This window comes from Dermacentor albipictus, chromosome 1, assembly GCF_038994185.2.
Source record: "Dermacentor albipictus isolate Rhodes 1998 colony chromosome 1, USDA_Dalb.pri_finalv2, whole genome shotgun sequence".
Taxonomy (NCBI): domain Eukaryota; kingdom Metazoa; phylum Arthropoda; class Arachnida; order Ixodida; family Ixodidae; genus Dermacentor; species Dermacentor albipictus.
This window is the reverse complement of record NC_091821.1, coordinates 192,524,048-192,544,434: the sequence shown is the minus strand read 5'-3', so window position 1 is coordinate 192,544,434 and position 20,387 is coordinate 192,524,048. Positions and strand designations below refer to the sequence as shown.

The following is a 20,387-nucleotide window of genomic DNA, read 5'->3' as shown; positions in this document are numbered from 1 at the left end:
ATTCGAACGCAATTATTGTCATTTACGCTATTATGAACATATCAACTCGAATATTTAAAAAAAAAGCATACCACGAGATGGTGTGACACTGCTTATCACACAAACAAACAAAAAATAAACACGTGGAACGCTGCCAAGACGAGAACAAAGTGGTGCAGGTGCCGGAGGGGAAGAAGAGAAGTACGAAGAATTTCAATAAAATGGAGGAACGGCTTTATCTGTCTCCGTTGAGTTCTTTACATTTTAGCGCCGTCGACAGGATGCTGGAAAACGCAGAAGAGATACTAACACTGTATCCTGGCCTCATCTGTGTTGGAGCCGACCCTCCTGCAACGTCTTTCCCGAAATTTTCATTCAAGCTGCGAAACACAACTGTCGTCCCCAAGAAGCCATAACCACTCTCTCACGAGAAGAAAGTATACGGTTCGCGGTGTAAGAACAACATCTGCTCCGACGGAAGCGCGCGGCCCGTCTCATTAATGTTGGGCCGCCGCTTGGAGGCGCGCGCGACTAGGGGGCTCGTGGGTGGCGGCAATGGAAAAGAAACCTGCCATGGGTAACTACTTAAAAGGAGAAAACGAAATCGGGAAAGAAACAATTTATGGCAACTCAAAGGGAAGCTCGTTACTTTTAGAAGCGAGAGCGGGATGCCTTAGAACACGCACCTATAAAGCGAGATGTAAGAAGGAAGAAGAGGCATGTGCTTGCTGCAGTAAAGCTAGAGAAACGATGGTAGTAGCAGTAGCAGTAGCATGTGAAGACGTCTGCTCAGCGGTCGATTTAGGCACCACTGGCCTCCTTGAAGCCCTTGGATTCAGCGAGAGCAGTGGAAAGTAAACGTGTCCGCAATAGGGATTAGTAAAAGGCGATAGGAAGAGAAGTAGGAAAACGACAAAAGACGGAGACGTACAAAAGCAAAGTTCGCAATAGGGGGCCAGAAAATTTTTTTATTGGAGTTCATAGTGTTTTTTTTTTTCGTTTTTTCCTTTTTAGCCTAGGTAGGACATTAGGCAGTATAATACTAGGACCTTGGTTGCTGGCTCGCACCAAGCTCTGCGCCAATTCGCTGGCCATGAGGAACGCTGATGGAACATGTGTACTGGTGACGAGCCTCGTGTGACGAATTTCGGGATCCCGGGCCCTGGAGAACGTACGTAAAACAAACGAAACAACATAGCGCTGCACCACGTGCAAGCGCAGGCTCTTCACCCCTATTACGATTACTATGTCAAAATGCTATTACTATGTCAAAATCAACCCTGGTTTCCCCCCCCCCCCCCCCCCCAATTTTGATAAAGCAGTTCCAACCACCTTTCTATACAGCTCTCCATATCTCCCCGAATGCCGACAAGGCCAGAGTGATATTGTCGTTGCAAAAGAAACGGAAGAAAGTTAAACAATTAATGAAAACAACTTTTATAACTATACACAAGCAAAGTTTTGAAACTACAAGTATGACTTTCAGCCGATAATAACACTTCCTACCTCGTTTGTCAAAGGAGGGAAGGTAATAAGTCGGTTTACCGAAACAACCGGCTCAAACCATCCGCGTTCCCATTTAACTTGCCCCTTTGTAACGGACGGTGAAGTTATATTTCTGGAGAATTAGACTCCATCTGTGCAAGCGTCCGTTCTTAGGGGACATGTGTCTGAGCCAGGTCAGAAGACAGTGGTCGGTCTCGAAAGTGAATTTCGAAAAATCATTTCTGGACCGCCCACACTAAGCAGGCGCATTCTTTTTTGGAAGCGCTGTACGCCTCTATTCCCGTTAATTTTTGGCTAGCATACAGTACCGGATGCTCGTCCGCGTCTTTGCCCACCTGGCTGAGGACGACTCGCAAACCTAGCGTCGCACTGCACGATAAATTCCTTAGAATAATCGGGGGTCCGAAGCACTGGTCCTGAGCTCAGAACCTCTTTCAGGCGCTGAAATGCGCTTTCTTTGGCTTTATTCCAGCGAACTTTCTTGGGCTCTCCATTTCGGAGGGTGTCTGTCAGGGGGCTTTCTACCTGTGAGAAATTTGGAATGTACCACTGGTAATATCCCACGAGCCCCAGAAAGGCTCTGACATCCGTCTTAGTTCGCGGTTCAGGAAAGTTATTGATAGGCCATATCTTTAGTTCGGAGGGCCGCCGCGTTCCTTCTTGTACGACATGCCCTAGGTAGGTAACTTGCGAACACCTGAAGTTGCACTTTTCGGCTTTTACCGTGAGACCCTCGTCTCGTAGATGTGCCAGCACCTTCCTTAAGTGTTCCATGTGATCGTTCCAGCTGTTAGAAAAGATGGCCACATCATCTAAGTGGGGGATCGCGTAATCTTGTAGGTCTTTCAAAACAATATCCATCAGCTTGGAAAAGCTAAACGGTGCGTTGTTAAGCCCGAAACTTAACATTAGTGGTCGAAATGTGCCAAGCGGGGAGGTGAATGCTGCGTAGTGACTTTAGCTTTCTGACATGGGCACCTGTAAGTACCCCCTAACTAAGTCGATTGTTGAAATGTACTGGCCTCCACCCACCCGTTCAACTCGTTCTTCTATGTGAGGTATAGGGTAAAGTTGGTCCCTTGTAATCACATTCAATTTCCTATAGTCCACACATGGACGCGGCTCTTTCCCGCTCGCCTCTGCGAGGATCATCGGGGAAGTGTAATGACTGTCTGCTGGCTCAATTATTCCCAACTCAAGCATTCGTTTGATCTCTACTTCCGTTATTTCTCGCTGACGAGGTGAGACCCGGTACGGTTTGGATTGGACGGGCTCGTCTGATGTCAACTCAATCTCATGAGTAATGAGCGTCGTTCTCCCCGGCCGGCTATTGAAGCATTGGTGAAATTCCTCAAAGAGTTTCCGGAGTTCGCGTACTTGATCAGCCTCGAGAGCCAGTCGGTTTATAGACAGATTCAGGTTGCCCTGTATGGAGCGTTCCGCATCTGTCACTGTCGCGACCGCTTCTTTTTCAGGCGCGTTTACCATCATGGTTACCACTTCTTCCCTTCCACAGTAATTAAGGTTTCATGAAATTGCAGTACCCGCCGTGGTTGCTCAGTGGCTATGGTGTTAGGCTGCTGAGCACGAGGTCGCGGGATCGAATCCCGGCCACGGCGGCCGCATTTCGATGGGGGCGAAATGCGAAAACACCCGTGTACTTAGATTTAGGTGCACGTTAAAGAACCCCAGGTGGTCGAAATTTCCGGAGTCCCCCACTACGGCGTGCCTCATAATCAGAAAGTGGTTTTGGCACGTAAAACCCCACAATTTAATGAAATTGCAGTGGTAAATGATTCCTTTATTCCTTTTTAACCGGCAGCTCGAACGTGCTTGATATGCACACGTCGTCAACGACGACCGCACCTTTCATTTCTTCGCGCCCTGCCTTTTTGCGTCTGTCGCCGTGTTTGGCTGTGCTACATTAGTCCCCGCATTCCGATCTTTATCGCGCTTCTTTCTACGGCGTTTTTTCCTCGAACTCCCTTTACTGCCGCCTTCTCGCGCCTCAAGCTGGCCGGTGCACATTTCGTCGGCCCGGATCGCTCTCCTACCCGCGCAGTCTGAGTTATTTTCATTTAAATCTGCTCTCTCTTTGCCTCGACTGGCGGACAGCTCAACCGACTCTGGAACAATGCAGCAGTCTTTACTCGAGCTATGCAACTCGCACTCCTGCGAACTGCCCTCTACTGCATTGCCCAGCTCCTGCTGTGCATCGGCACACAGCTCGTCGGTCTCGATCGCTGTCTCACCCGCACGGTCCGAATGATTCACAACTAAATCATTCCTCTCTTGGCTACCTAGACTGGGGGACAGCTGCACCGATCCGTGAACAATGCAGTTGTCTTCCCTTGAGCTACGCAGCTCGCAATCCTGCCAACTGCCCTCAACTGCATCGTCCAGCTGGCACTGCACTTCGGCACGCAGATATGACTCGACATTGGTGCCCGTGTCTGTCGGGTCAGCAGTACACTGTACTTCGTTAACGACCTCGTTAACATTACATGCGACGCACATGCACGGTGACTGTGCCAATTCATTCCCAGCTGGCCTAGCTGTCTCTACAGTGCTCTGTTATCAAATCACCTCGTACCTCTCACTACGGCCTTTCACGACCTCTGTTGCCATTAAGGCATCTTTAGCAGCCAGCCGTTTCCGTTCACCTATGAATGTGCTGCTAATCTCACAGGTACTACTCCTCTCGTCGGCTTTTGGCGAAAATCGCCTAGATACTTCCTCATTTTTTTGCTCTGTACTACCTACAGAATTTTCAGGCAGCCGTTGTCTTTGTGCGTTTAACTGCAGCAAATCTTGTACCTGTGTTTTTCAATGCTGCCATCTTTTTCTCGTGCTTTTACCGTTCTCGCTCACGCTCACCCTCATGTTCTCGACGTTCATGCTCCCGCTCCCATGTTTCTTGTATCACTTCCCAAGCAATCTTAATGCTTTCATCATCATTGCCACTATCTTCAATTGCCTTTTGGATAGCTGGCTTTTTCATCTTTTCCTCCGCCTCAACTCCCAATTCATCGCATAATAACAACGAGTCTGACTTCGTGGACCTTCTAAGATCCATGGCAGCTGCCCCGACTGGTGGTTAGAACTGTTTTCCTTTAAAAATTTGTGCAAACACAAAATATGCAACAAATTCCCGATTCCCAGAACCCTCAAAATAAACACGCAATATTTGAAGTCTGGCGAATCAAAATGAAAAAAACCACGCGCTCACTCACGAATGCAGCACCACGCCATCTGGTTCATCGGTCCGCTGTTCCCGGTTCCTCAGGACTCCCTGGGTCGAAGGCTCTTTCTTCTTCGTTGTTCCCAGTTCCTCAGGACTCCCTGGGTCGAAGGCTCTTTCTCCTACGACGATCATACGACGACCTTAAACGCACGGTCCTGCAGCGCCTCGAGCCATCGAAACAGAGTAGGCTCCAACAGCTCCCCTCCGAGGAACTCGGCGACCAACCACTGTCACAACTCCTGCACCGGTTGCGTCAGTTGCTGGGTGACCACTTCCCAAACGAGAGCCAGCTTCCAATTTTGCGCGAGTTTTTGTTGCGGCGCCTCCCACAGTCCGCACGCATGGCACTGGCGGGTACCGTCGAGACTAGTCTCCATCGGCTAGCTGCACTCGCTGACTGCATATGCGACTGCTCGTCGGCGGCACGGACACCTATCGCTGCTGCGAGAGTCTCAGAGCCAGGAGACCGACTCTCGCGCCTGGAGGAAACAGTCCACCGCCTTACCAGTGCGCTGGAGAAGCTGACAACGTGTGGCAACATTGGCGACCAACTTCGGCCATTCGCCTTCACAGTCTCACAGCGCACCTAAGACTCGCCGCGGCAGTTATGCTGGTACCACTGTCGCTTTCGCGAACAAGCAAGTCGCTGCACCCAGCCTTGTTCGTGCACGGGAAACGCACCGGCCAGTCGCTAACGGCGACATGCGACATCGGCTCCTATTCTTCGCCGCTTATTCTTCGTAGTCGACCGCATCACCGGCATCCGCCTCCTCGTCGACACCGGAGCCGATCGAGCTGTCTATCGTTCCCGCCACGGCCGCAGATCGCCAACGCGGCAAGTCCACAACCACGCTCCACGAAGTGCTCCTATCAATAACGCTAGACATTGGGTTCCAGCGCTTGTAGAGACGGGTGTTTGTGATCGTCAACTTCAGCTTTGCCACACTGGGAGCGGACTTCCTCAGCCATTTCAACTTAGATGTGAGTACTCACGATCGGTGCCTAAAGGATAACGTCACATCCCTCGATATACTTGGTCTGCAGCCCAACTTCACTTCATCTGGCATCAGTACGTTTTGGCCGGTCTCAACGCACGACAAGATACTTGCTGAGTACCCGCAACTCACGAAGCCCCAAAACGATGCACTGCCGTGAAAGACAAGGTGACGCCTTGTTCTCACGGTGAGCATCCGTGGCCACCGGCCCACCTGTCGCTGCCCGGCCACGGAGGCTCGCTGGACGGAGGTTGGAATTCACCCGCCGTGATTTTGAACGAATACTTCAGCTCGGCGTGATTCGTCCTTGCTCCAGCAATTGGTTTTCGCTTCTCAATCTGGTTCCAAAGAACAGTGGTGACTGGGGGCCTTGTGGTGATTACCGAGCTTTGAATGCCGTCACTATTCCGGATCAACCTCCCCTTCCCCACATACATGACTTCGGCGGCGCAGGAAACAAAATATAGAGCAAGATCGATTTGATGAGCGCGTGCCACCAAATTACTGTCGAAGCCAGCGACATTCCGAAGACAGTAGTCACTACTGTATTTGGGCTATTCTAGTTTTTCCGTATGCCTTACGGTTTGAAGAATGCGGCGCAAGCTTTTGAAAGGTTCATGAACGAGATTACGCGCCGACTCCGTTCATTTTCGTCTACCTTGACGATATTGTTGTTGCAATTCACACATACGAAGATAGCAAAGAGCACCTTCACCTTCTATTTGAGCGACTGTATGAACACGGCCTGGTCCTCAGGCCCCTGCAGAAATGCATTTTCAGAGTTGAAACCCTAGATTTTCTCGGCCATCGCATTTCACATCAAGCCACTGGAATCACGGGTGCGGGCAATCGAGGACTTCCTTTCTCCAACCTCCTTCCGAAATTCGCGCGAGTTTCTGGGGCTCATGAATTTTCACAGGCGCTTCATACCATCCCGCGCGCAAGTTATTCAACCGCTTCCCAACCATCTGCATCGCGACTCCAGAAAAACGCCTGCCTTGAACTGGTCATTGGAGCATGAAACTTCTTCCGGAAGCCAAAACGAGGTTGGCGACTGCAGTGTTGGCCGTTGCCCGACTCGCCAACTTGCCTTACAATAGACGCATCAATCACTGCAGTGGGTGCAGTACTGCAGCAGCACGATGGCACAGACTGGAGACCACTAGGCTTCTCAAAGCGCCTGAAACCTACAGAAGCTCGCTACAGCACCTTTGGGAGGGAGATGTTGGCCATCTACTGCACTGTCAAGCATTTCCGTTTTTTCCTTGAAGGCTGTAGCCTTTACATTCTGACTGACCACAAGCCGTTAACCTTCGCTTTCAAGAACAATAGTTCCTCGTACTCAGAATGTGAGCTTCGGCAACTTTCCTTTATTTCTGAATTTTCTGTGGACACCCACCGCATCTCTGGTACCGAAAATCAGGCATGTGGCGCACTGTCACGGATCGGCACTGTGCCTGCTGGCCCTTTGGATTTCCAAGCTCTGGCTGCCGCCCAGCATACCGCTTCCATACACAACAACATTGTCCACGTGCAATACATCGCGGGCAGCTCCTCGCCCGTTCGAAGCACTGCACGGGCTATAGGCCATCCCGGTAACAAAGCTGCACAGAGGCTTATCGCAGACCACTTCATCTGGCCAAGGATCAACAAATACGTTCGAAGCTAGGCAAGAAGCTGCCAAGCCTGTCAAGCCATGAAAGCGAACCGGCACACGCGTTCAGCAATACAGCCATTTCGACCGTCAGAGAGCCGTTTCGATTACGCGCATTTAGACTTGGTGGGGCTTCTTCCGCTCTGCCAAGGTTTCAAGTACCTCCTCGCGTGCGTCGACCAGTACTCAAGGTGGCCTAAGGCGACCCCTCTCCAAGACATCACGGCCGTAACAGTGGCGGAAGCATTTGTTGCTACGTTGGTGTCGCGGTATGGCTGTCCTTCGCGTATAACTGCTGGCCGAGGCTGGCAATTTCAAAGCTTTCTTTTTTTCTGCCTTGGCGAGACTGCTCGGCACGTGCTTTCATAACACCACGGCTTAGCACCAACAGGGAAACGGCATGGTCGAGCGTCTCCCCCGACAACTCAAAGCATCATTGACCGCCATGCTCGACAGACAGCACTGGATGGAAAGGCTACCTCTAGTACTACTGGGGCTGCGAACAACAATCAAGTATGACCTCGGAGTCAGCGCGGTGGAGATGCTTTATGGGTCATCAATACGCGTTCCAGGCCAGTTTTTCGGCTACATTTCTGGCTCGACCAACTTCAACCTACACCACCACGTATCGCCCGCGGGCAGCCTGTGTTTAGTTTCCCTACGATGGACACAACCACGGACGTCTTTCTGCGACGCGGCTCTATAAAGCCACTAGTGACTCCTTCCTATGAAGGCCCATTTCGTGTTGTTTCGCATTCAGAGAAAACTGTGAAGATTGACGTTCGCGGCAAAGAAGAGACAGGGTCGTGCGGCCGCATGAAACCACCCTATCTTGAATATTAACTAGAGGGTATACACTCTAATATTAAAACTCTTCATTCCTTTCCCCATTCCCACCTAAGCCTTATTCATTCCAGGGGGGGGGGGGGGAGGGGGGGTAGCCCTTGTAGCGATCGTCCGTCACTTCGTTGTCCCCGCCGTGGGGGTCATTGCCCCCTGCTCGAACCGAAGCGGCTGTCCGACAAGGGCACCACCAATGCCACTCGGCAAACCTTGTTTCACTATGAAATAAGCCAGTCTACTCTCCCCTCTCAACCTGTCAAAACGTGTCTCCGTTAAAAAGCTCCCAACACGCTGCTTAGGTCTAGGGGGTTTGATCCCAGCAGTGGCGACCGCATTTCGGTGGGGGCGAAATGCAAAAGCGCTTGTGTACATAGAGTTAGGGGCACGTTGAGGAACTCCAGGTCATGAGAATTAATCTACAGTCCTCCCCTACGGTGTGCATCGTAATCGGATTGCGCTTTTGGCTCGCAAAACCCTATAATTTAATTTTCAATTTTCTTACTTTCATTTCGGGCGACGGCATCAATAAGATTTAACCACAGGAATGTTTGACGGTGCATGCGCTTTTCTTCAAAATACAAAGTTAATATATCATGTTAATTGCTTTATTCTTGCTTTTTTATACCTAATTATTTTTAGTCTGGATGACTTATCGAATCTTCTCTCTCTCTATCTCTTTTAAGTGCAATTTTTCATTAATTTCTAATCAATCACGTACTATTCGTGTGCTCACTTTGGTTTTTCTTTACTTATGTTCCCTGTTTGACCTTTTGCCACCTCTTCCTTTCATTCCCGTCATTATATTAGTATTATTTTATTGTGCGCTTCCTAAAACCGCCTGCTTCTTAGCCATCCCCCTTTGTGGGTACTAGCCATACATACAGCTCATCGTCATCTGCAGCAGTAGCAAGGCTGCACCAGCCATGTCGTCGTCCCCGCCGTCGCCTCCATCGTCGCCGCCGTTGTCGCCGCTGCCGCCGTTGCTGCTGCGCGCGTCCGCTGATGACAGCGGCGCCTGCACCACCGCGTTCCGGCCCAGAGAGGCGAAAATCGGCGGCGACGCGGTCGCACTCGTGGCGGCCGCGGATGGGCGCCAGCGCTTAGGCCACCACTGGCCACTGGCGACGATCGTACTGGCCGCGCTGCAGATCTTCCTGCACTGGCAGGCGAAGTACCGGCACGACCACAGCCGTTGCGCTAGCCTGGCTACGATCTTGGAGGACGGCCACTGGAGCCGAGTCGTGTCGGCCGCTTTCCACCACGATAACCGCTGGCAGCTGGGCGTCAACGTGGTCTCGTTCCTCTGGAAAGGTGTGCTGCTCGAGACGAGCATCGGCACGCCGCTATTCATCGTGGCCATGGCCAAGCTGGTACTGATGGTGGGTGTGGCCAACACGCTGCTCAACCTCGCGCTCGACCTGCTGCTCAACAGCACGGCCAGGTACGACGACACCTGCATGTGCACCTTCGCCGGCTTGCTGGTGGCGCTCAAGGTCATCAACGAAAAGCGGCCCACCTTCAACGCGTTCCGCTGGTGCATCTTCGAGCTGGAGCTGCCGCCCCCCCGCGTCACCTGGCTCGAGCTGATCGTGCTCCACTTGACCGCCTCGCGGAGCCTGCTAACGCTATTGAGCGGCCTCATCGTCGGACTCCTCTTTACGGAAAGCATAATCAGGTACCGGAGTCAATGCATATAGATGGGCTCTCAAGTACGCCGTCATCGCGCCACACGCAGGGCGTGGAAATGAGTCTGTGCGCGCATCCCCTTCTGTAAGAGGGTTTCTTCAGTGACAACACTCTCACGAAAAAAAAAAAAAAAAGGTCTTGCGAATGCGGGCCTTTTTCTTTGCTACGTATGGAAGACGCACTTTTATTTATTTATTTATTTATTTATTTATTTATTTATTTATTTATGTGCTTACAGCCCGCAGGGCGTTACAGAAGGGTGTGGGGACATCAAATACTACAAACAATAATAAGAGGTCAGGACAGCTATAACTTGTGGTGAAATAATTAAAGTCGGGTGGGCATGTCTGGTGAACATTTTTAATCCTGATGAAAAAAATTCTATTTTGCTGCCTAGATGTCAAGGACAACTAAATCAATCATAATTTTGCAAAAAAAAAATAAACATTTGCCTTCGCGAACAAAATGTATAGGCTCCCAGCGATCCAAAAGCACTGTTTCCGTATTTTGTTAAATCGGCATTTCGGTTAGCTCCCACAGAAAAACAGTTGTGACTACGGCTCTAGAAATTTTCAAAGAAAATTGAATACGGCCTTTTTTGAAAAATATTATAGAAGTACATCTTTAATTTATTAACATGCCCGAACTTGAGCGCTTTTCGCGATCACTTAGTGCCGATGAATGCAAAGCTATATGCCTCAAATTTCAGCGACCTGCAAGGCAAAAAGCTCACGAAACTCGAAAACCATGCTCTTGTAAAGACTCGCAGTAAAAAAATCTCGACTTTAGCCGATATTGTGCAGTGTTCCGTTTTCGCCATATTTTAGAGCGCGGCTCCCGTTCCTGCGGCGAGCGTCGGCGTAACCTAACGAACGAGCGCAACAGCAAAGGATGAAAGAGATACGCGGGGCGCAGCGGGGCATGAAAGGCGGCGATAGCTAAGAGAGGGCGAGGAGAAAGAAGGAGAAGGAGGGTGCAGCGACACCGGGCGTGTGTGTTTTCTGTTTCAGGAATATTTTCTCGAAAAACAAAGATTGATTTCGTTGTCCTTGGCACTCAGGCAGCAAAATAGAGCTATTTTCATCAAAATTAATAGTGGTCGCCGGACATACCCGGCCGAACATAGCTAAAGACAGCATACATGCCCTTCGAGCGCATCTTAAAGTCCCTCGGATCTGTAATAGAAACAATGGAGATGGGCAAGTGGTTCCAGTCATTGCATGTTTCAGGAATAAAAAAATGGAAATGTTGTTTGTACGACCACGAGAAACAGACACTTTATGATGACGGAAACTAGCTTCGCCTATTGGCCCAACATTTTTCTGCGAACTGTGTATGTACGCTTTCAAGGAAATAAATGAAATGAAATGAATTGGTTGATACGAAATCATATGAATGAAGGATGGGAAAGTAACTATTTCTTATGATGCGGCTTGTGATAATAAACGCTATAAAATAAGGCGAGACGTGATAATATTTTACGTGAAGAAAGCGGTGGGAGGCCTAACGCTGTTTTCCTTTATTAGTATATTTTTACTAGTTAGCATTTTTTATAAAAAATATTAAACAAGGGGCGATCGCCGGCTTTTCCTTAAGGCTAAAAATGATGCAACTTAAAACAAACAGTAATAAACGACAATAGTCATGATAGAGTACCATCTGGCGACTATATAAAGAATATTCCCAGTAACAGGTCAAAGCAATAACTTTGTAGCAATTTTTCTGCCTGGCATAGTTTCACTTGTGTGCGCAGCATTCGAAGCGTCCTCACGGCATAAGAAAATTTCTTTTAACAAAAAATCGCTTCAATAATTATTTCCCACATTGAGCTAAAACGGTGCATATATATATATATATATATATATATATATATATATATATATATATATATATATATATATGTGTGTGTGTGTGTGTGTGTGTGTGTGTGTGTGTGTGTGTGTGTGTGTGTGTGTATGCATGTGTGTGTGTATGTATGTATGTATGTATGTATGTATGTATGTATGTATGTATGTATGTATGTATGTATGTATGTATTCCTTACACTTGAAGAAGCTTCGTGTGACCTCGAAGAATTGAGCGCTGAAGTGACGGCGTTATATGAGCATACAAAAGACCTCATAGTAGGAGACAGTTCAATTTCACAGCTTGAGTCCTCTCGGTTGTGTAATCTTCCTTCGTGTAATTGTCGTATACTTGGCTGTCACTAATACTGCTTCAGCTTTCCGGCGAAACTGCAGCCTCTCTCTCTCTCTCTCTCTCTCTCTCTTTGTGAGTCCGAGTATAAGCGCTGCTGCGCATGACTGCTGTTGATCCTGATTTCGAGTGAATCCGCGTCTTCGCCTCATTTCGGTTACTGAGTGAATTATACAGTATTCCCCAATTGTCATGCACCAAGACTTAAAAAAAAAGAGCAGTTGTGTTACTCGAAGAAAACCTCGTGCATATTGTTTACAGCGCAGTGGAGTAGCCGTCAGTAATTCTTTCGTGACTGAGATTTAATTCGGTAATTGCAATTATGAAACTCGAGAAGTACTGTCCTAATTTTCAAAGTGTCAATGAAGCATTTGTAGGCACCCCCAATGACATCTAAATGCGGTGTTTTCAGCGACGTACTAAGTGCCTACAGTTTTTTTTTCGACTGGCAAATAAACCTCGCGAAAAATTCAATATGCAACGTGACTGCGCTCCCACCCACAACCATAAAGCAGCGCCCTCAAATAAGCTGATTGAAAGCAACTGCATTGCCTGTAGCAAATCCGAAGGGAGAGCGCATAATCTTGATGTTGGTACGGAACGAGCACCATCAGCAGGCTTCGCAGCTATTCCTTCTCACATTTCTACGTCACACTTATTATCTGTCTTCGGACTTATTATCCGTGCTTCGGATCAAAGCCAAATTATGTGAACGTTTTATTTTTCATGAAAGTGTACACGTGCTACAAAAACAGGTTCGTGTAAATAAATGAAAGCGAAAGCAACAGACCGGGAAGCGACCAACGTGTAGAGAAAAGGCAAAACCGATGCGTTCAAGAAAGTAAATATACCACTTCTAAATGAACCGCATTGGCAATCAAGATGTCTGCACAAAAAAAAAGAACGTCAGATTTCAGTGTCCCATTACTATCTATGAATTCGTAAGCTCCGTTGCACATCAGCCTAGAGGACGGGTTCGAATAGGTATCATATTGCAGCTACGCAGTACTGTGTCCATTTATCACATCTTCAGTGGCTTTTTTGATGACCGACGCCGCAATTCTACTGCACACATCCGTTATCCTTGCCTTGAACTAATCTGACGTACGTCTCGATCATGTAAGCAGAATCTTTCACATAACAACAAAGAAAGAAATCGAACGGAGAGAGGTCAGGTGACCTAGCCGGCAAATTTACAGGCCCGTGACTTACAATCAATTGCGCATGAAAAGTCGCATCCAGCCAGTTTCGTGCTCGGCTACTGCTGTGTGCTGGTGCTCCTTCTTGCCGATACCACATAAGTGGAAGACGTGACAGCGGGACTTCGCCGAGAAACTTATCAACCACTCCTTCAAGAATTTAGTCCCCGTAACGTTGTCCAGTCAGTGTGTGATGGAAGAAAACGGGACCGACTGTAGCACCGCCGTAAATTCCGCACCACACACGGAACGGCCACTGGTACTGTGCCGAGTGCGCGTTACCCAGTGTGGATTGTAGTCATTGTAATAGTGTGCATTATGCAAATTTACCAGGGCGTTTCTGCGCGAAAATTGGCTTGATCTGTGCGCATGACCTGCTCAAAAAGCTCGGTGACTCATCGGCTTTTGTGAGGACCCAATTCGAGAAACCTAGACGATTTTACAGGTCCCTATCTTCCAAGTATTGGTGCTGTTTAAAGTGGTACGGGTGAAAGGCCGTCATTTAGAATCCGCCAAACTGATGACTTGGAAATCGGTACCTGGGCGGCGACGTCCCGCACGCTAGCATGAGGGTTTGAGGCCATAAATTCTAGAGCATATCCGTGCGTAGGCTAGGACTCAAAGATGGAGGCCTCCACCGCTGTTTTTTGAAGGTGCCCGTTTGTCTGAGGTTTTCATAATTTCTGATGATAGTCGATGCGTATGGTCTACCGCCACACTTCCATGACTGATATATATAATTGCGGCCTGCCTCTTGCTGTCATTTGCAGCTCCCAAGGCAAGGATCATTTTTACCTTCTGCTCACTAGAAAAACACAGGGCGACTGGGATGAAACAAAACGCACCTTTAAACCTTTGCACTGACGTCGTGAATTCACGTTTGTGGTGACAGATTTTGTGGCAAAACAAAACAAAAAAAAATCCGTGCACTTTATCTAAGCTAAGACAACAACTATCCAAGCTTGTTTCCAACTAACACCAAACGCGACGTGTTACTTCGGCCGGGGCGCGGCAGATAAAGCACCAGCTCAATCACGATGTTTTTCTTTATTTCCTGTATTTGATTCTGGATAACTAAGAGAGAACCTGTTCGAGGGCGCTGCTTTAAGATGCGGGTGGGAGCCCAGTCACGTGGTATTCCCCATATTTCGTTGGGTTTATTTATCAGTTGGAAAAAAATTAGTACGCAATTAGTACTTCGCTTCAAATTCCGCAGTTAGATGTCCCTTGGCTGTGCCTTCAAATGCCCCATTGACACTTTGATAGTCAGTATAGTACGTCTCGAGTTAGATAATTAATTACAATTGCATAATTAAATCTCACTTACGAAAAAATTACTCGCAGCTACTCCACTGTACTGTAAACAATATGCACTAGGTTTTCTCCGAGTAACGCATTGCTTTGTTTTCTTGGTGCATGATAATTAATTAGGACTCCCTGCATATATTTATCACCTCTGCATGCAAGTGATGATGTTTCCATCCCAAATGAATGCTGTAAATTATTAGAAATGTTTTTTTTTTTCGGGAGTCGTTAGCATTGCTTACTGGAAAAAGAAGCAATACTGAGTCACACAACATTCACATGCATTTCACACACCATTGAAAAAAGACTGCTGAATGGGTCACTGAAGTCTATATGTTTTTTTCGTTGTCAAAAGAGCACGCAAATAATTTGAAGCGTGGCGAACATACACCAACATATTCATTCTCTAGACATAGGCTTTCCATACCTTTAGAGATAACTTTTAATTGGCCACCACCATCTCTTTCAAAAAATATAATAAACTTCGCCCTGTGTGTATATTTAAATATATTGTGTGTGTTTACAGCAGAAATTTAAAACAATGTTGAAGTGAGAAAATACGAAAGAGGCAGCCGCCGCTAGTGCTTCTAATGCGCGTGTCCTCCTATTGTCAGCATTTGCAGAAATAAAGCGAAAGTATAAATAGTCGTGCACGCCCGCGCCAACAACGATGCAGTAAGCTATTAGCCCCAGCAAATTTTCAAGTGAAAAGATCGAGGAAAGCCGAAGGAACCGCAAATGATGTGGGTGACAAAGCTCTCACCACCACCACCACCACCACCACCACCACCACCACCACCACCACCACCACCACCACCACCACCACCACCACCACCATCATCATCATCATCATCAGCCTGGTTACAGGCTGATGATGATGATGATGCAGAACAAAGGCCTCTCCCATACTTCTCCAACTACCCCGGTCATGTACTAATTGTGGCCATGTTATCCCTGCAAACTTCTTAATCTCATCCACCCACCTAACTTTCTGCCGCCCCCTGCTACGCTTCCCTTCCCTTGAAATTCAGTCCGTAACCCTTAATGACCATCGGTTATCTTCCCTCCTCATTACTTGTCCTGCCCATGCCCATTTCTTCTTGATTTCAACTAAGATGTCATTAACTCGCGTTTGTTCCCCCACCCAATCTGCTACTTTCTTATCCCTTAGCGTTACACCCATCATTCTTCTTTTCATAGCTCATTGCGTTGTCCTCAATTTAAGTAGAACCCTTTTTGTAAGCCTCCAGGTTTCTGCCCCGTACGTGAGTACTGGTAAGACACAGCTGTTATACACTTTTCTCTTGGGGGATAATGGCAACCTGCTGTTCATGATCTGAGAATGCCTGCCAAACGCACCCCAGCCCAGTCTTATTCTTCTGATTATTTCAGTCTCATGATCCGAATCCGCGGTCACTACCGCCCTAAGTAGATGCATTCCCTTACCACTCATCAGGTGATAGAGAAATGTGCGGAATATAATCAACCCTTATATATAGCTTACATTTATTACGAGAAAGCGTTTGATTCAGTCGAAACCTCAGCAGTCATGGAGGCATTACGGAATCAGGGTGTAGACGCGCCGTATGTCAAAATACTGAAAGATATCTGTAGCGGCTTGACAGCCACCGTAATCCTCCATAAAGAAAGCAACAAAATTCCAATAAAGAAAGGCGTCAGGCAGGGAGATACAATCTCTCCAATGCTATTCACAGTGTGTTTAAAGGAGGTATTCAGAGACCCGGATTGGGAAAAATTGGGGATAAGAGTTAATGGAGAATACCTTAGTAACTTGCGATTCGCTGATGATATTGCTTAGAATGACAGAAAGCTGAGCTAGTTGGTAAGGATGCATTAAATGGGATATTGTAGCTGAGATGATGCCACAATTCAGGCAAGAAGCAAACAGTAGCATTGCTACTACGCACTAAGAGCGTGAATTGGTACATACAATTTATATATATATATATATATATATATATATATATATATATATATATATATATATATATATATATATATATATATATATATATATATATATATATATATATAATTTATTTACTTGTTTATTTATTATACCCTCAAAATACGTAGGTACGCGTATATTACAGAGAGGAGTAGCAATAAAATAAATGTATCAAAAGAAAGTAGGCACTTTAGAAAAAATTTAAAACACTGGTAACATGTAAATAACACTTACAATGTAATGCTGAATTAGTGCCACACAAAACAATGGCAGTTCTAGAAACAATTCATAATGTTAATTGACAGGCTAACTCGTTATGAGAACGGGGTTGGTGCATTCTTTAAATGTATCGGGTCTATGATGCTTGTTCTTGACCTCGGAAGGCAGTTCGAATCTTTGGAGGTCATCTGAAAAATTATGTAACTTGCGTTCAAACTGGGGCATTCGGCGTCTATGGCGACCGAAAATCTACTGCCGCCACTTGAGCATATGTGGACTATCTGCGAATGATCATGGCGGGCGGAGGTAAGTGGTGCAGGCCGAATCCACCGTGAAGACCGAGTGATGTACTGATAACTTGTTACAATGGGCGGTTGACCCGATTGTTTTATGCATCTGGAAAGTGATGGTAGTTGTAGTGACGCCTTCATGGAAGTTACGCTAGATATGAGACGACTTGATAAGGTGAAACGAACTGCGCGCTTTCTTTATTTATTAATTTTTGAATACTCGAAGATATTATAAACCTAGGCTAATGACGGTCCCACATGGATAAGCCGCGTTCAAGTAGCGGAAGTACGAATGTGGTGTATAGTAAGAACTTTTTCGATGATGGTACCCTATGGAAAAGTTAAGGTGTCTATAGTTAGGTGACATAATGTGTGATTTACTCTGGGTGCAGTATGGTCATGGTGTAGTTTCCAATAAGGTTTTTTTTTATAAATTCGCACCAAGGTAGTGGCAAGACGTTACCGATTCCAAAGATTGATATGAAATACGCGGGAGGAAGTGTATTAGTACTAAAAATTTGCATAACCGCATCAATAAATTCACATTTATTGGCGGTTAGTTTCATACGCCAAGTACTACACCACTCATGAACTGTACTCAAGTCAGTGAGAAAGAAAATGTCTCAGAAGCATTAGGTATTTTACGGTAAATCAAGTAGTTGTCAGCAAATAGACATATCTAAGAGATGTGAACAGGTAAGTGAATTATGTAGTAGGTTCGAAATAATAATGGTCAAAGAACCTATCCCTGGGATACGCCAAAATCGTTGGATGCCTTGGATGTGTGGCATCCTTAGCAACGACAACTTGAACACGTAAAATAAGAAAAGCCTGGATTCAGTCAATTATGGCAAGATCGTGTCTAGCACGTATAATTTAGCTAATAGAGCAGAATTGTCATCTTTATCAAACGCTTTCGCACACTGGGAATAAGGATTGGCAAAAAAAGAAAAGATATTTTACCCTAATTCACGTTTTCCTCGGGTTACTTTCTTGGTATCACGCAGCCTTAAGCATGGCGATGAGGCAGCGTTGTTTTTCAAGGCGCCGCTCCTGCCGACCACGTACGCAATCACGGGCCTGCTTCTCACCACGCATTTCTTCTGGCCGGACCTGGACCCGTGCGTCAGCTTCCGGACGGTCTTCGAGCGACGGCGTTGGAAGCAGCTCTTGTTGCCTTCGCTCTACACCTTCAGCTCGTACCATCTTGTCTACGTGGTGCTCTCGCTTCTCAGCCTCGGTCGTCAGATGGAGCTCCGTTACGGCCACTACAATTTCCTCCTGCTCGTGCTGTTCGTGGTGGTGTGCGTAAACGCGACCCACTGCCTGCTCGCGTGGATCCTGTCGCGCCACCCAGTTGAGCTGCTCAGGCCGCTTCTTCCGCCTTCTCTGCGTGACACCTGCTTCAGCGGCTTCACGGGCTCCCTGCTCACGCTCAAGATGTTGCTCTACAAAGAGCGGCCCGAAGCCGACTACGACTTCGCCTCATTCCAGATGGCCGTGCCGCACTGGTTCGGCCTGGTGACCGAGGTGGCCCACCTCTACATGTACACGGCGCGCGCCTGGCTCCTGGGCCACATAGCGGGCATCGCAGTCGGAGTAACGCTGACACTTGTTCACTTGCCGGTTCTCAGGCCCAACCAGAACATCGAGCAGGGGATTCTGGACTGAATTCTCAGACAATGAGAAGAACGGAGGCAAAGTTTTTCAGGGCGAAGAAGCAGCGCTTGAGCGCAACATCTGACCAATACGTTCAGCTGCGATTCAAGCCAAATATTTTTTACAATAACTCTTCACATCAAAATCACCACCCGCTAGGACTAGGACTAGTACAGGTGGTGGCAAAACACGCAGCTGCACATCCGCAAGCCAAATTACACGTCTTTCAGACGAATCGTTGGTAAGATACGCGTTGCACAGCATTAAAATGTGAGCAGGTGGCGTACATGATTGCTTGAGCTTACCACTGTGTCAATGGTGAGCTTGTTCATGACATCGGAACCCATTTCAATAGCGCGAGACACAAGAAAACGTCGATACACACACACGGCGCTAACTACCATAGCAACAGCTTATTTTCACAAACCACTCGCACATATATCAACTCCCAAAGAGCTTCACAAACACGTGCACAAGCCTCATGAAAACACACAAGAAAAAATGCTGGTTGCCAAGAGTTGCAGAAGTTTTTTTTGAGTATCAGTTGAAGTGGGATGGCGATTTATTGCCACCCAAAGTGATAGCTGGCCAGAATTGACGCGTGTTCGCGCTTTGAGAAAAACACTAAAGAAAAAACCTGATTAGTTTAAACTAAACCTTGAAAACACTGAAGGTTGACTATAATCATAGAAAGTGAAGGCCAACCTTCGCTTTAACTTCACTCCCAAACTGCGGTATGGTTTGCGATGCTGTATAGGCGGATTCACAGCAATTATGTGTGCACATACTTGTACGTCACCGATTTTTGAGCAAGAATGGTTCACAAAAGTTACTGTGCTGAGTCTGGCAGCTTGCGAATGTCGTAGAATTTGAATCGTTTTTCCTAAACTGTTAACTGGTCCCGGGCGACCGGTTTCACTACCCATGACGTCATAGAGAGCCGGTGCGGAAATATCAAGGTGGAGATGCATCTGTCTACCGTTTTCGCGCTCCTTCTGACATACTCCCATGAACCCCCTGCTCACGATAAGATTGACCTATTTGGTCAATGTAACCTAACGACATTTCTCTTCGGTGTCTCTAAACGCTGAATTTACTTCAACCAAGATTAGGTTTGCATCGAAGCGACGTTTTGTCGTATTCCTAGGGTGTGCCAAACAACGTCAGCAACCTCTCTTTAAAAAAAAAAAAACGAGTACATTAAACGGTTATGAGACCTACGGTGTTCGGTCATCGATCCTCTCCCGCCACCAGAATAATTGTGCTAATTACCTTGTGCTGATTACCAGTGTGCTAATTACCCGGCTCATTAAGAAATAAATAAAAAAAATTGAATTAGCGGCGCCACTTCCAATGGGAAAACTTGTAGTTTTTAGCGCGTTGTCGTGCGTATGTCATGTTTCCCTCCTTTACTGGTAGCGCAGAAAATTTGTTGGATGATTGTTACGTATAGTGAAACGGCGCCAGCCACTCTGGAAACGGCCATGAATCGGGGGTGCAAGGGTTAAAAAAATTTGTTTAGCAAAATAAATTAAGATGAAGTTAGCAACTAGATCGAGAGAGAGAGATAATCAACTAGAACTTGTGAAATTAAATGTTAACTGATGCAAATTCGAAGTCAATAGTAACTAAATAAAATTGCG

The 20,387-nt window shown here is 47.0% G+C and overlaps 1 protein-coding gene across 1 annotated transcript; it reads left to right on the top strand.

Annotated features, from left to right (window-relative positions):
* Window positions 1-9,111: 9,111 nt before the first annotated feature.
* LOC135898021 (uncharacterized) lies at window positions 9,112-19,049 on the top strand. Its single transcript, XM_065426737.1, has 2 exons — window positions 9,112-9,896; window positions 18,093-19,049. The coding sequence occupies exons 1-2, from the start codon at window positions 9,145-9,147 to the stop codon at window positions 18,754-18,756; spliced, it is 1,416 nt and encodes a 471-aa protein (XP_065282809.1). The 5' UTR covers window positions 9,112-9,144; the 3' UTR covers window positions 18,757-19,049.
* Window positions 19,050-20,387: the final 1,338 nt, after the last annotated feature.

Coding starts and splice junctions, on each gene's coding strand:
- LOC135898021 (XM_065426737.1), top strand. CDS start 9,145: ATGTCGTCGTCCCCGCCGTCGCCTCCATCGTCGCCGCCGTTGTCGCCG. Junction 9,897..18,092: donor TTTACGGAAAGCATAATCAG/GTACCGGAGTCA, acceptor GGTATCACGCAG/CCTTAAGCATGGCGATGAGG.